Source organism: Lipophrys pholis (assembly GCF_963383615.2).
Source record: "Lipophrys pholis genome assembly, chromosome: 4".
Lineage (NCBI taxonomy): Eukaryota > Metazoa > Chordata > Actinopteri > Blenniiformes > Blenniidae > Lipophrys > Lipophrys pholis.
In genome coordinates this window covers 32,670,512-32,686,681 of record NC_137637.1, presented here as the reverse complement: position 1 = coordinate 32,686,681, position 16,170 = coordinate 32,670,512, and the positions used below count along the sequence as shown (strand labels likewise).

At 43.5% G+C, this 16,170-nt stretch overlaps 1 protein-coding gene across 6 annotated transcripts in view; it reads left to right on the top strand.

The window, feature by feature from the left end:
• Positions 1-16,170, top strand: part of matn4 (matrilin 4) — a 32,684-nt gene that overhangs the window by 6,947 nt on the left and 9,567 nt on the right. The window contains exons 2-11 of one of the 6 annotated variants that reach the window (XM_080461898.1): positions 6,257-6,387; positions 7,916-8,091; positions 8,659-8,817; positions 9,255-9,486; positions 10,617-10,739; positions 10,894-11,016; positions 12,175-12,297; positions 13,577-13,699; positions 14,727-14,849; positions 15,890-16,012. In XM_080461898.1, coding sequence (XP_080318024.1) covers positions 6,306-6,387; positions 7,916-8,091; positions 8,659-8,817; positions 9,255-9,486; positions 10,617-10,739; positions 10,894-11,016; positions 12,175-12,297; positions 13,577-13,699; positions 14,727-14,849; positions 15,890-16,012 — 1,387 coding nt within the window. In that variant the 5' untranslated portion in view covers positions 6,257-6,305. The remainder of the gene's footprint in view (positions 1-6,256; positions 6,388-7,915; positions 8,092-8,658; positions 8,818-9,254; positions 9,487-10,616; positions 10,740-10,893; positions 11,017-12,174; positions 12,298-13,576; positions 13,700-14,726; positions 14,850-15,889; positions 16,013-16,170) is intronic. The other 5 variants (XM_080461899.1, XM_080461900.1, XM_080461901.1 and 2 more) reach the window with 5 other exon arrangements.

Sequence of the window (16,170 nt, the reverse complement as noted above, 5' to 3'; positions counted from 1 at the left end):
CTCCACTAACATCCAGATTATAGAGCATGTTACTCCACTAACATCCAGATCATAGCACATCTTCCTCCACTAACATCAGATTACAGAGCATCTTCCTCCACTAATGTCTAGATTATAGAGCATCCTCCTCCACTAACGTCCAGATTATAGAGCATTTTCTTTGACTAACATCAAGATTATAAAGCATATTCCTCCACTAACTGATGTAACTTCATCTGAACTGACTCACACAGTGCCGACAGCTCAGCTGACCGAAGGAAACAAAACCAACAACAAAGTTACGTTATTCTCACACAGTACAGTTACTGCTTTTCATGGGAGTAACTAGTAACTAATGAAGTTTAAATCAGTCGTAATTTCAACAGTGACAATGAGAACCGGAACTTGAATAATACAGATTAACTTTAAATCTTCCAGACAGCATTGAATAACAGATAAGAGCAAACCTGTAATCAGACGGTCTTCCTTCAGCTTCTGGATTAAATGTTCTTCTTGTTGGAGTTTAGAATGCATCAGAGAATCATCATCATCGTCATCGTCATCTCGGAGAAAACATGTCGACTAAACACAAAGCTTACAGTGAGCCTACAGTACAAGGTGATTCAGTGTGTGTGTGTGTGTGTGTGTGTGTGTGTGTGTGTGTGTGTGTGTGTGTGTGTGTGTGTGTGTGTGTTCTTGTTTGTTCTCCATCCCGGGACCTCTTATCTGGACTCGGTGTGTGTACCTCTCAGTTTGTGTGGATACACAGATAATCACCTGTTCCTAAACTGCAAGTTTCCCACACACACACACACACACACACACACACACACACACACACACACACACACACACACACACACACACACACACACACACACACACACACACACACACACACACACACACACACACACACACACGTCTCCATTAATCTTTCCAGTTGTTTTCACATGTGGAATATTTGAGCTTCTTTGTGGTTAGTAGCTACTTATTTTGTTGTTTATTATTGTTAATGAGACTCAGAATAAGAGGCTCCGCTGAGAGTAAAGACATGTTGAAGCACACGCTGTGACCTTCTATATTAATAGAACATGGAAGTATTGCTACTAGTGACTCCAGTACTGTTTTATTAGTAAAACCACTGCTTCATAATGACAAAACCCTGGAAACATTTAGTCGTTGTGTTCAGGTTGATACTCAGGAAGTGTTGCTTGTAGGCTGAAGACTGTCGGTGTCACGGTGTGTTATGCAGGACTGGGGTGTTTCTCATGTCTCGGCTATAAAGAGAAATCAAAACATGGTAAAATTATATTTTTTCAAACAAAGTTGAGAACATACAGGTCGTATTAAAATCCAAAAATCATCCAGCTGGAAGAGCTCTGCGTCACTCTAACAGCTTTACTGTGGAATGTGATAAAAGAGGAGCTGGCATGAAGCGAACGCGGAGCTGATAAGTTGATACGGACACAGATGAAGAAACTATTTGCCTTTGAGAGGTTTTATCTTCCAGCCTGACGCGTCTTGCAGGATCTGTGTTGGAAAGAGAAACCGTGAGGCGGGTTGTGTGCACCGGGCCTCGGAGACAAACAGCCCCATCAATCGAGCGGTGACAGACAGACGCTGGAAAACGATCCACTTTTGACTGAAGTTTGTTGGTTGGGTTTCTCTGCTTTGGATGTGCAGGAATGCAGCTTCCCTGCATCGTCCGAGCAGATCCATCCATCACCTGCTCCATAAAATATTGTTTCACTGCTTGAAATGGTGCAAAAAGTCCAGGGAAAGACAGGAAAACCAGAGGAGACGGAACACCTGCCAAATATACACAAACACACTTTTCACTGAGGCCTCATTTAACCTGGAAACCTGCTGAACCGAGCGCTATGTTTTACCTTTATTATGAAATAAAGGTCTTATCTATTAAGACAAATTACTTAAGAGCAAAGTTAACAGTGTTTTTTTAGTACGTCAGGGTGTGATTAGCAGTAACTTTATGGAGTCAGATGCATCGATTCCTCCTCTGTTTGATAAATTCCTCCGCAAATTTACATATCTAAGTTCTACAGAAAATAAACGTAAAGAATGCTTGGTTATGGATGAAAACATCCAGTAGGGGGCAGTGCAGGTTGTTGATTAAACAGGGTCAAGCTGATAAAATAAACATTCTTGTCTCTAATAATATTCACAATTTGATCTGGGGGGATAATTTGCTGCTTTTCATCTTTCTCTAGTCACAATAAGGTATCCTGTTCCACACTGCCCCTACAGGTCATCAGGGGTATTACTGTTCTCAGCTCTGCTCCCACAGGTCATCAGTGGTATGTTAGGACTTTTGTGCATACAAACCTTCAGGAGATCAGGCCCAGAGAGTGTTGTATAAATACCAGAGTGTCCTATAAAATGAAAGAACATATTTTATCCTTTATTCGGTATGAGATCTTGTTATTGTGTAATGAGGAGACATCCAACTACAATAAAAGCCGGTTCTGTCTTTCCTGCAGCTTTAAGAGCACAGCAGTGGTGCAGGAGCTTCATGTTGTTGTCAGGTGAGCGTTCCTCATGTCCTCGGTCTGCAGCTTGAAGGGACCTCAGGGGGCCCGGAGGGGACATCTGGGGGAGGCATTAACATGCTCTCCTCCCTAGGGGGCAGCACTAACAGGAAACGCAGACCTGATAATGTGTTGTGTCGTCGCTCGAACCCAGAGCAGCCAAACTGTGACTGCAGGTGGACCAGTGGCCGCTGATGGTCTGCGGTCTGGGAGCACAGAGTCGATCCAGCAGGACAACAACAGCAGTCGTCCTCAAAACGTCCCTGAACTCCGCGCAAAGTTGAAGTTTTACCCGTCAGACAACGGCAGTGGAAAGTACATTTACTCGAGTGCTTGTGCAGCCGAGGTTACTCAACACAGCTCGACTGTGTTTCAGAGCACATCAAACTGTCAATTCACAGATTTTGACACTTGGAGTTGAATTATCTAAGATTTGTCTTTATACTATTTTATACTCAATTTCCTCTTTTTTTCTATTTACCTGATGCTTCAAGAAGCGTCATTCCAACCAACAAAGTGTCTGTGTTTTATGGCAATGACAAGTTTTCTGATTTCTGAATTAAAGGGGTCATATTGTCCAGCTTTTCAACACTTTCACCTGGGTGTCATTGGTCTAAAAACATTTTATTCAAAGCTTTTATGCCCCAAATTGGGCTTTTCCTTGATTTTCCTCCATCTGAATATTGGATCATAGGAGCTGCATCCAGAATCTGCTGTGTCTGTGTGAGCTGGACTGGCTCCGCCCACACATGTCCATCTTGGGAAGATGAGGACGTACTTCCTCTCGTGGTGCCATGTGCCAGAGCAGAGCTGCCTGATTGTGGGAGGAGTCAAAGGGAGGAGCCTACCTTGATTGGGATTGGCTAAACCCCCGATGACACTATATAGGGTTTGATTTCTGATTGGTTGGTTGGAGCAACACGATCTTATTTCATGCTCATATATAGAAAAACAAGGAATGAAAGTAGCAGATTGTGACGCTCTGATGGGAGGAAACTCGACCTGAGCAGAGTAACAATGTATGTTTGCGTAGTTTGTTCCACCGCCTGTGATTTATTAGTTTAATGTGACATAAAGTGGTTAAAACCGACTGAAGCATTTCAGCAAACCGCACATCCTACAGCTGAGGGTCGTTTCACATCTGTAAATAAAAGTCAAACTCATGCTTCCCCCGTCCTGAATTTCCACGATGAAGCTTTACTTGCCCCTGTTGGAGGTGAACAGTTGTTCTTCGGTCATGGTGAATCGCACACTGAGGTCAGATCGACCTGTGAACTGAACGGCTGGTTGGCGCTCCAGCATGTGGCATGAAACTGCTTTTCTGTCTCATATATCTGAAGCATATTTTCTTTCACTCCCCAACCGAGGCCGTCCAGCCGCTGCAGGTCCAACAATATAAGTTCTGTTCATAAAATCCATATCACAGGCTGAGATTTCTATGTGTGGGGGGAGAGCGGGATTTCCAATGGTGGCGAGACGAATTTAATTTGTTTAGAGTGTTAATTGAGGGAAATAGGATCTCCATTTTCTGCATTTGCCAGCTGAGTAAGACTCTGGTTGTTAATCAGCTCGCAGTCGCAGAGAGCGACTTCCTCCAACAGTGAAATGTTTAACTAGAAAATATCTGAGCTGAATGATCCTCTATGTGGATAATTATAGAACATGTCGGCCTGTGACCCGCACACAGGGGGCAGCGTGTGTGTGTGTGTGTGTGTGTGTGTGTGTGTGTGTGTGTGTGTGTGTGTGTGTGTGTGTGTGTGTGTGTGTGTGTGTGTGTGTGTGTGTGGTGCAGTAAATTATTGTTTGGTGAGCGAGAGACGGATGGTTAACACTGCTCAGGTAGAGAAGGTCGTACTGAGAACTCATTGTCTCTCACACACACACACACACACACACACACACACACACACACACACACACACACACACACACACACACACACACACACACACACACACACACACACACACACACACACACACAGTGTTAAGTGAGGAGAAGAGACAGAGACAGTGACACCTCCAGGCTGTTTGGGACGTGACACAGACTTCCTGCATGTAGGAGTTGGCAGGTGGCACGAATCACACAGCAGGAAGTCCACCTCCGCTTTAAAACGTCTCGACAGATCCACCGGGTCCGATGGGAAAGGGCTCAGGCTAAAAACATGAACAGGCTTGTCTGTCTGCGTCTGGACAAACGTCCCTCCTGTCCTCTAAACTGTACTGTGGAGAACCACTGAGCCAAACTTTGACCTCAGTTCATGTGAAGTGAAGCCGCAGCCGACACCTTCCGCACATAAACTGAAAGGACTCGACTGCAAATTAATGCTTTTGTGCTGAATCGATCCACTCATTTTGTCAGGAATCTGATAGAAATTGATTACTTTAATGTAATTAGTAAGGCTTGTTAAAATAAATGAGTTGCTTTCTTGGTTTAGAGTTAGATAAAACTCCAGCAAACAATCTGAACTGATTGAATCCTTCACTTTCCAAAGAAGTAAAGTGTGATGAAGGAGTGACTTCTAGGAGTTTTCAGTGACTGTTCTGCTTAGTAAAGAACTACCTGGTAACTGTAGGGGAGCTTGTTTGTATCCGTTGTATAAAACTGCTCTTGTGCTGTGATTCACGATGTGTTTATGCTCATCTGAGTGATTAGAGAGTGTGTAAAAATACCAACTCTGTGTGTGTGTGTGTGAGACGGGACAATCATGATCCCGGCTGGCGGGACATTCCTGTCCTGCCCCGTCGTAAAACACTGGTCTTCAAACACCTGGTGAAGGCAGCTCCTCCATGTCTCTATCAGAATCCGTCCAGCTCCGGGAGCAGCAGAGGGGTAATGATCATGTCTGGAGAGTCTTTCTTCAGGGCTTTGGGTCAATTCACACCGGCAGTATGAAAGCCAGCTCTCTGCTCCTTCAGGGTTTATCAGTGTTTCTCAGCCTGTGGTGGTGGTGGCAGCCAGCTGGCTCGGTTCTGAGGAACGAAGCACAAAGACTCTTTCTTTTCTCTGTTCTTTTGCGCCATCACTCTATTATTGGATTATGAGCATTAAGATTAGTTGAGCTGTCAACACTGTGTGTCTAATGACTGATTCACTCTTTAAGTTCAACTAAAGTTGTGTCAGTCAGTGGGAGGAAGATGCTCTATAATCTGAATGTTAGAGGAGGAAGATGCTCTATAATATGAATGTTAGTGGAGGGAAGATGTTCTATAATCTGGATGTTAGAGGAGGAAGATGCTCTATAATCTGGTTGTTAGTGGAGGAAGATGCTCTATAATCTGGATGTTAGAGGAGGAAGACGCTCTATAATATGTATGTTAGTGGAGGGAAGATGTTCTATAATATTGATGCTATTAGAAGGAAGATGCTTTATAATCTGGATGTTAGAGGAGGAAGATGCTCTATAATCTGTATGGCAGCTGAAGTTACAACGTCCAGTGGGCAGAAGATGAATTATGATTTTTTCAATAACAAACTTTTGAACTCAACAGCCACTCCAGACTTTGAATTCGGGTATAAAAACTCTCACATTGTTTCAACCTGATTTCACTCTTTTGGCTTCGCCGCCCACCAGCGGCGTCCAAACAGGTTTTTCTCACGATGACAGATTTCACTCCTGCAGCCATGTTTCTCCCCTTTCGACCTGAACGTGTGAACTTCTGCAGACACGTCGTCCAGAGGGTTGAATCAGAGGTTTCTGACTCACCGTCGCCTTCGTCTCTTCACAGTCTGATCCTCTTCGGCTCCAAGACGCCCTCACAGATCCGTATCACCGGGATGACCATGGGAAAGTTCGGAGCGCCGTGCGTCTTCATCCTGCTCAGCCTGGCCGTCCTCGCCGCCGCCCGGCCCAAAGCAGGTCAGTCTGCTCAGTCTCAGACCGGTCACCATGGAAACCAAACAGAGACAGGATCTGTTTTTTTTTTTTTCATGTGGATGTAGTGAAATTAAGCACATCGTGTCACATGTTGAGCTCAAGTATTTCAAGTTTCACATCAGAAACACAAGAAGTCTGAATTCCCAGGAAAACAAAGAGCCAACCTTTCAGCTCTGTGACACCAAATGACAAACTAAAATATCTGAATTTGTAAATTGCCATGAAGCAAGACGTTACTCTGACACCACCACAATGTAATATAAACTGCTGGATGAAGGAGTAGTTACAAGTACTGAAGTATTCCTGAACTAAGTCGTTTCTATAGAAGGTGAACAAGGGTCAGGTGGTGTCGCGTCAGGCACTCAGCTGCTCACCTCCAGGCTCAGTGGATTTCCTCTGTGTACTCTGTGTACTAGATGTACTTTTAAAAAAAAAGAAGGCGACTTTTACGTTAATCAAACTACTTTCTTTTTTTTTTTACATCAAAACTACATCGTCTATATAACTGGAGTGTATGTTTGGTAGATTGTTGGTCGTCATATTCTATCTGTGGTATTTAGGAAGGCTGATGGGTATTGTAGTATTTGATGTTTGGAAATACTGAATGAAACACAGTAAAGCTTTTTTTGTCAGGTAGATGAATTTAAAGAGATTGGTTCACATTATGTAAATGTTCCAGGTAAAAACAATCAGTGTCTTGTATTTTGAACAAATATTTTTGACTTCAATACTCAATCTATTTATCTAATGATACTACCTTGAGTTGTTTTTTTGCCTCAGTGTTCTCTGGTTTTCTCCCACAATCGAAAACTCTTCATATTAGAGTGATAAATAACTTTACCAAGCTGCAGAGCCGCTTCCTCTCTGTCCACATTCATTGATTTAATCTCTCTGCTGTTGATCCATGTCAGTCTTCAGTAATTAAGGTGTATTACTTTAATGAGTCCACAGACGAAACACTAAACTCCACCGACTGTTTTCTTGTGATCAAATATCAAAGTTCAGGCTCGTCAGAGCTTCACATGTGGTTCCGGTTACGAGCTGCAGCCCACACGGGTCACAGGCCCAGACGATGAAGTGACTCGCTCACAGCGCCGTGACTCTGCGTCTTCAGTTTGGGGCTCGATGGATTTCACATGTCCGCTGTGCCCACGCCGACTCCGTCGTCTCGCGGCGTCTTCCGACCAGAGTTCAGCACCGACGGCGCTGCTCCTCTGCAGCTCGTAAAGCCGGAGCGCAAGAACGTTCCTCATCCGTGACGGCGCTCGAGCCGAGATGATGTTACAACACGGGGCGAGAGACTGAGGACAAAACCAGGTGCTGCAGGTGGTAAACAATGAGAAAGTGATCCTGCAGAGCGAGGGAGGACGAAAAATGTCAAACTGGAAACATCAGGACGTTTTTTTTTCCTTTTTTAAACCCGTAGTGGGAAAACAAGGTTCTCCTTAGCAGTGGCGTTACTGCAGTTCTATTATCATTTACTTATGTTGTCTTGCTGTCGGTGTTCCAGGTCCTGAACAGAAATGTAAGTCCGGTCCGGTGGATCTGGTCTTCCTCATCGACAGCTCCCGCAGCGTTCGGCCGCACGAGTTTGAGACCATGAGGAAGTTCATGATTGACATCCTGGACACGCTGGACATCGGACTGAACGCCACCAGAGTGGGAGTGGTTCAGTACTCCAGCCAGGTACGGTAGATAATAATAATAATAATTATATCTACATATATTTTTATTCTAGCTTCAGGGTGGTTTTGGTATAATTCTATTTTAGCTCTCGATTAGTAATTTTGGTTTTATATTTATATTAGAGTACTTTGAGGCTTCAGATTAGTGTTTAGCTTTCAGGTTGGATTCAGTTTAGTCTTTGACTTCCTGTTTGATTTTATTTCACCAAACCAGTCACGGTTTCAAATCAGAGTTGGATCATATGAGAATTGTCAGATTCAGAACCATTTTACAGTTAATTTCTCTGTTACACCCGAAGCGTTTTTACACAACCGAGTATTTTGTCAGTGGTAATATTTGTGTTTAGAAAGCTGTCGCATTTTGTCTTAACTCGGGTGTTTTGTATTTATCAGTTTTCCTGTTTACCGAGGAGCAGTATATCTGCATTGAGACGTTTCACAGCAGAAACCTGCTGAGTGAATCGACCATCACTGGCCCACAGTGGTCTCCTGTTGGGGTTCGAACCGGGGACCCACTGGTCACGAGTTAACTTCTCGGTCCCTGAGTGCGTTCTTCTGTCGCTTTCAGGTCCGCAGTGAGTTCTCCCTGAAGACCCACGCCAAGCTGGACAGCATGGTGAAAGGCATCAACCAGATCATCCCCCTCGCTCAGGGCACCATGACTGGGCTCGCCATCAGATACGTGATGAATGAAGCCTTCACCGCCGCGGCGGGCGACCGGCCAAAGGTACCGCATGACGCATCCCACTCAGTCTCAGAAGCAACATTTGTATGATTGATAGTCTGTGGTTGACCTGTTTGGGAGTTTAAGAACTTTTTTGTGTACTTACTGAAGGTATTTCAGTCCTGCCAGCTTCGATTGAAAGAGAACTCCTTTTCTCATGCGAGTGGTTTTCAACTTTTATCTCATTTGGGAAGTTTTCTAAAACCGCTTCTAAGTTTTCAGCCATGCTTTAGTATTAGTTTAGCAAAATAATCTTATTGTGGCTCAGTTTTACTGTATTTTTTTTTTAGCTTTAAGGACTGAGAACCTAATACATCTGTGGACTGAGCTCGAAGCATGTGGACATTTTGATATATGACGTCTATAAAGACTGGAGGCCACTGATATGGGTTTTGTCACCTGATCTCCAACGTTGACTCAGAGGTTTTCGGCCCCTCCAGGTCCCCAACGTGGCCGTGATCGTGACGGACGGCCGTCCTCAGGACCGCGTGGCGGAGGTGGCCGCCGAGGCCCGAGAGAAAGGCATCGAGATCTACGCCGTGGGCGTGGCCAGAGCCGACATGACATCGCTGAGGGCCATGGCCTCCCCGCCGTTCGAGGACCACGTCTTCCTGGTCGAGTCCTTCGACCTCATTCACCAGTTTGGACTCCAGTTCCAGGACAAACTCTGCGGTAAGACAGAAAACAGCCTCACAGTCTGAAAAAAAAAAGCCCCCAAATACATGGAGCAGCTCACCTGGAGTACACGTTCAGGTTTTGTTCGTTCTGCCAGGAAGGTCAGACGTCAATATGACATACTACAAAAAAATAGCAAAGACCTTTAAAAATCAAATCATTTCACTGGAATGTATTAAGTTAAACCGCCAAGACCACATTAACATCAGATAAAAAGAAGTAAAGCTCATGAAGTATTTGCCCCAAACAGAAGGGTCATTCTTTATGAAGCTGCCGTTAAAAAAGAAAAAAGAAAATTCTCCTTCTGAAATCGTATTTTAATCTGCTCACGGATTACTTTTTATTTGAAGTCACCTGAACATTGGCCAGTCGAGTCTTTGGATTTTAAATTTAATGCATGTGGCTTCAGCCGAGGAAACACTGGATTCTTTATGTAATTGTGTGTGTATGTGTGTGTGTGTGTGTGTGTGTGTGTGTGTGTGTGTGTGTGTGTGTGTGTGTGTGTGTGTGTGTGTGTGTGTGTGTGTGTGTGTGTGTGTGTGTGTGTGTGTGTGTGTGTGTGACTTCTTCCTAACGGCCCCCACAAATCCTGTAGCTGCCAGATATTTTTTCAGTTACCTTATACTATAACCGCTGCTCTGAAAATGCTGGCTGAAAACACACACAGGCAAATAAATGACAGATTTATTATGTAAGGATTCAAGAGAGTTTGCATGTTCCCCCTGTGACTGGAGGATTTTTCTCATGCAGCCAAAAATGTGTTTAATCAGTGTTTTGCCCCTTCAAGGTTTAAAAAGTCATCTTAAAACCCATTTTTATTTCTTAACTTTCAATCTAGCTCGAGACTTTGGACCTGTTTTATTCTTGTCATTTAATTTGCTTTTATTGTTTTTAGGTTTTTATGTCTATTCATGAACATCACTTTGTTTCAGTGGTTGTTTTTAAAGTGCATAAAGAAAGCTGAGTTGCTGTATGAATCCATGGGATTATTTCTTCTCTCTCTTGAATGCAGCTGTTAATTCGACCTTCTTGCTCACTTTTCTTTCCTGCGTCTTTCTTATTAAGAGTGAAGAGTCTGGAAACAGTTTGACTGACTTTGTGAATGCCGGTACTTCCTGTTGCTGCAGGTATGGATCTATGTCTGGAGTCGGACCACGGCTGTGAGCACATCTGTGAGAGCTCCCCGGGCTCGTTCCACTGCCTCTGCCTGCCCGGATACACCCTGAACCCGGACGGGAAAACATGCTCAGGTTAGACACCCACCACCAGCAACTGAGATATTTAAACATTCAGGTGCAAGTATTATTGAAATGGAGTGTTTGACATGGAAAAAAAACCCTCCTGGAACAGGTTCTCATTGATTAACGATGTCTAAACCTAATAATCCTGACGTGTTGCTTTCAGCCATCGACCTGTGCGCTGAAGGGAAACACAACTGTGAGCAGATCTGCGTCAGCTCTCCAGGCTCCTTCACCTGCGACTGCAACAAGGGCTACAAACTCAACGGCGACAAGAGGACCTGCTCAAGTTAGTCACACTCACACACACACTCACACACACACTCACACTGCTGCTGGCATGGTGCCGATGGAAGCGCTGTTGGCTTGAATGTCGATGCCGAGACGAATTCCGGCGATTTCTCTGCTGAAGCTGAAAGCTTGCACCGTGTGAATCCACCTGCAGTTTGTCGCAGTGAAAATACACTGATTTGCTTCAAAAGTTGCATCATTTTGCAGACAGAGTTTCTCTGCTTGATGTCACTGAACTGAAGACTTTTTGCCGGATGGGAAGAGTCTGTTCATGAAGACGAAATCAAACGTTCGGGGTGCGACTTGTGAAGAAACCTCTGCAGATAGTTCCTATTCAGAAGTAATGAAGAAACACAAAAACTAATATTCCTATGATAGGATGGTCCCGTTTCCCATCTCCCAGTGTTTGGCCGCCTCCTGCTGTGCTGCTATAGCTGCTGTCAGAATCCATAAAAAGGAGCTTGATGACATCATCAATATCTCTCAAAGTGGTAAAATCACACATTACTCCAATACAATATGTTATTTACAAGGAAATCGCAGTGGATTTGACTCCCTGGTCGTATGTTTAAAACATACGATCAGTTTCATGATTTCTCCATATAAGTTGTCGATGTTCAAGCACAGTTTAGTACAGATATTTCTAAAATACATAAATCAGGAGCCTGGTAACCTGGTAAAAGGAAAAGCATTGCTTAATTAGCACCACAATATTGCATTATGTCATTCAACTTACTAGCATTAGTTTAGAAGCAAATAGAAAAAGGAGCAGAAGTTGCCAAACATGTAAAACAGGTCAAACACAAGTAAAACAAAAATTGCAAAACAAATTATGTATTTCAGGATCAGCTGATATGCAGACGATGTGCGTGTATACATGTGGGATTACAGTCACAGTCTGACTTCACCATGATGGACTATTTAGATCTGAACGAGTGTAAATAGTCAGCAGTCATAGTCACCCCCCCCCCCCCCCCCCCCCCAACCCCTCAGGATTCTTCACAAATCGAACCCTGTTCACGCCACACAGCAGCTTTGTGTAACGAAAGCCTGCGTGTGCAGGACATGTTTCCTGGTCAGACAAACTGTGGGGACAAAGGACACAGTGAATTTCGCTCTGCTGCTTATGGCCTCGCTGCTGCTTTCCTCCCCTCAGTGATCGACTTCTGTTCGTTTGGGAACCACAGTTGTGATCATGAGTGTGTGAGTGTGCTGAACGGCTATCACTGCCGCTGTAACCAGGGATTCAGGCTGCTGGACGACGGCAAGACCTGCCAGGGTGAGTACTGGGACAGAAAACCCACATGCATGAAGTGGTTTATTGTCTTAAAGATTTTTTATTGGCTCGGAATTCAAAGATTATTGTGTTTTATTCCATATACAATAGCAAAATGACAGTTTTTTGATTAATTCTAATTTAATGCGATCCCTAGTTTTTCCACTTTGTTAAAGACACTGAAGTCAAGAATCAATATTGTATATATATATACATTTCTATGTATAGTCCAATCTTGCAGACATTATTAAATTGAACGAAATGACACAAATTTCACAATTACAATCCTGAAATTAACTGTAAATTGGATAACTTGTCATTATATATTTTCATGCATGAGTGGATGTACGTGTGTGTTATTTCCAGAAAGCACCCAGAATCTGACTTTCTACAGTAAAAACAAACACAAAACTGTTGATTTCATGATAACTCAGAAACTGCTGCACAACTATTATTTTATGTATTCTTTAAGTGAAATGTACAAGTTACCAAATAAATCATTTGTTTGGCACCTTCACAAATTGAAATTGACAATTGAGGGGATTGACCAATCAGGCTGCAGATCCACCATGTTAGCTCCGCCCCACAATACAGACTCATTAAACCCAACAAGAGCAGAATTGTTTATTTTTACCCCAGTAAGGCAGTCACTGCCGCCCACCAGGTTCACTCTGAATGCATCTCCACCTGCCGCATGCCGCATGCACAGCAAAGCACAGCAAAGCACCTCCATGTTTGTTTCACGCTGGCTGCACGCTGGCTGCACGCTGGGTCACGCTAGCTGCACGCTGGTTGCACGCCGGCTGCACGCTCGCCTCCCGCAGAGCTGGAGACTCTGCAGCACTTCAGGATCCCGCTGCAACATCCAGATGATTTACTGCCTTCACTGTGACCCGTTCACGTTTCCTAAAAGTCACACTGAGCCTCAAAGCCGGAAGAACACGCCGTGTATAGTCGTCCAGTTAACCCACATATCACTGCAGTGTTAAACACAAGTATTTTATGCGGTACACTGCAAGTTATTCTTGGTGTTTGTCAGAAGATAGGGACACCTGAGCAGTGTGCTTATTCAAAGGCAATTTCAGATTAAATAAATAGGCAGTGGAGATTTATAAAGATAAATCACAAATGTAATAATTGTCGAAATTAGAATATATTTTATTAATAATGATATAATGTGTGTGTGTGTGTGTGTGTGTGTGTGTGTGTGTGTGTGTGTGTGTGTGTGTGTGTGTGTGTGTGTGTGTGTGTGTGTGTGTGTGTGTGTGTGTGTGTCACACAGCCATTGACCTGTGTGCCGAGGGAAAGCATGACTGTGATCAAATCTGTATCAGTGCGCCGGGCGTGTTCACCTGCGACTGCAACGAAGGATACACACTCAATGAAGACAAGAAGACCTGCACACGTTAGTCAGGCCCTCACACACATGAAACACACACACAGGTGTACACACAGCGTCACACACATCTACTCATAAATAAAAACATTCTACATTAGTTATATTAAACTTACTTTAAAGGGCTCATAATATGTAAAATTTACTTCCTAAAAGTTTTCCAGCAGTACTACTCGTCCCCATACCTGGACTGACGCTCCAGAAGTGAAGACAGTCTGTCCTCTCTGTCCCTGGCTTGTTTCAGGTTTTAAAAAGTGTGTTGCTCCAAGCAGCCAATCAGAAATCAAACCCTATATAGTGTCATCGGGGGATTAGCCAATCCCAATCAAGGTAGGCCCTCCCTTTGACTCCTCCCACAATTAGGCAGCTCTGCTCTGGCACATGGCACCACGAAAGGAAGTACTTCCTCCTCTTCCTAAGATGGGCATGTGTGGGTGGAGCCAGTCCAGCTCACACAGACACAGCAGATTCTGAATGCAGCTCCTATGATCCAATATTCAAATGGAGGAAAAGCAATAAACTTTGAATCCAAGGCTTTAAATCCAACGTGACGCATGTGACAATGTGGAGAAGCTTCATAATATGACCCCTTTAAAATAGCTTTTTTCTTCTATATGTCAGAATCATAAACTGTTAAGAAATGACACAGATTATTATCCTTCTCATACTTTTAATAGATGCAACATAAATTCACATGTTTATGTTTTTAATTCTGCTGTAAAATAATGATTAAGTTGAGCTAAAAAAAAAAAAAAGAAGTGGAAAATTTTCATTTTGTGATTTTTTTGAACAAACGTTTTATCAAGATTTTCTTCGCGGCACATCTGCTTACAGGCATGTCAAACCACATTCAGTCACTGACACTAATTATTCTCATCCAATGTTGCACTGTGACATGAATCATCACTGAGGAATAACTTTGCGTGTGTGTGTGTGTGTGTGTGTGTGTGTGTGTGTGTGTGTGTGTGTGTGTGTGTGTGTGTGTGTGTGTGTGTGTGTGTGTGTGTGTGTGTGTGTGTTTGTGTGTGTCACACAGCCATTGACCTGTGTGCCGAGGGAAAGCATGACTGTGATCAAATCTGTATCAGTGCGCCGGGCGTGTTCACCTGCGACTGCAACGAAGGATACACACTCAATGAAGACAAGAAGACCTGCACACGTTAGTCAGGCCCTCACACACATGAAACACACACACACAGGTGTACACACAGCGTCACACACATCTGCTCATAAATAAAAACATACTACAATAGTTATATTAAACTTACTTTAAAGGGCTCATAATATGTAACATTCACTTCCGAAAGGTTTTCCAGCAGTACTACTCGTCCCCATACCTGGACTGACGCCCCAGAAGTGAAGACAGTCTGTCCTCTCTGTCCCTGGCTTGTTTCAGGTTTTAAAAAGTGTGTTGCTCCAACCAACCAATCAGAAATCAAACCCTATATAGTGTCATCGGGGGATTAGCCAATCCCAATCAAGGTAGGCCCTCCCTTTGACTCCTCCCACAATTAGGCAGCTCTGCTCTGGCACATGGCACCACGAAAGGAAGTACTTCCTCCTCTTCCTAAGATGGGCATGTGTGGGCGGAGCCAGTCCAGCTCACACAGACACAGCAGATTCTGAATGCAGCTCCTATGATCCAATAATCAAATGGAGGAAAATCAATAAACTTTGAAGACAAGATTTTTAATCCAACGTGACGCATGTGACAATGTGGAGAAGCTTCATAATATGACCCCTTTAAAATAGCTTTTTTCTTCTATATGTCAGAATCATAAACTGTTAAGAAATGACACAGATTATTATCCTTCTCATACTTTTAATAGATGCAACATAAATTCACATGTTTATGTTTTTAATTCTGCTGTAAAATAATGATTAAGTTGAGCTAAAAAAAAAAAAAGAAAGAAAATCGGTGAAATTTGTTTCTTAGATGTGGAAAATTTTCATTTAGTTTTTTTTTTTACCAAAATTTTATGAAGATTTTCTTTGCGGCAAATCTGCTTACAGGCATGTCAAACCACATTCAGTCACTGACAGTAATTATTCTCATCCAATGTTACACTGTGACATGAATCATCACTGAGGAATAACTTTGCGTGTGTGTGTGTACGTGTGTGTGTGTGTGTGTGTGTGTGTGTGTGTGTGTGTGTGTGTGTGTGTGTGTGTGTGTGTGTGTGTGTGTGTGTCACACAGCCATTGACCTGTGTGCTGAGGGAAAGCATGACTGTGATCAAATCTGTATCAGTGCGCCGGGCGTGTTCACCTGCGACTGCAACGAAGGATACACACTCAATGAAGACAAGAAGACCTGCACACGTTAGTCAGGCCCTCACACACATGAAACACACACACACACACACACACAGGTGTACACACAGCGTCACACACTTACATCCTACAGGTTACTTATATTGGAATGGGAACAATCAGAACGTACTTCTTGACGTCAGGGTTCAGAAACCGTGAAGGAATTT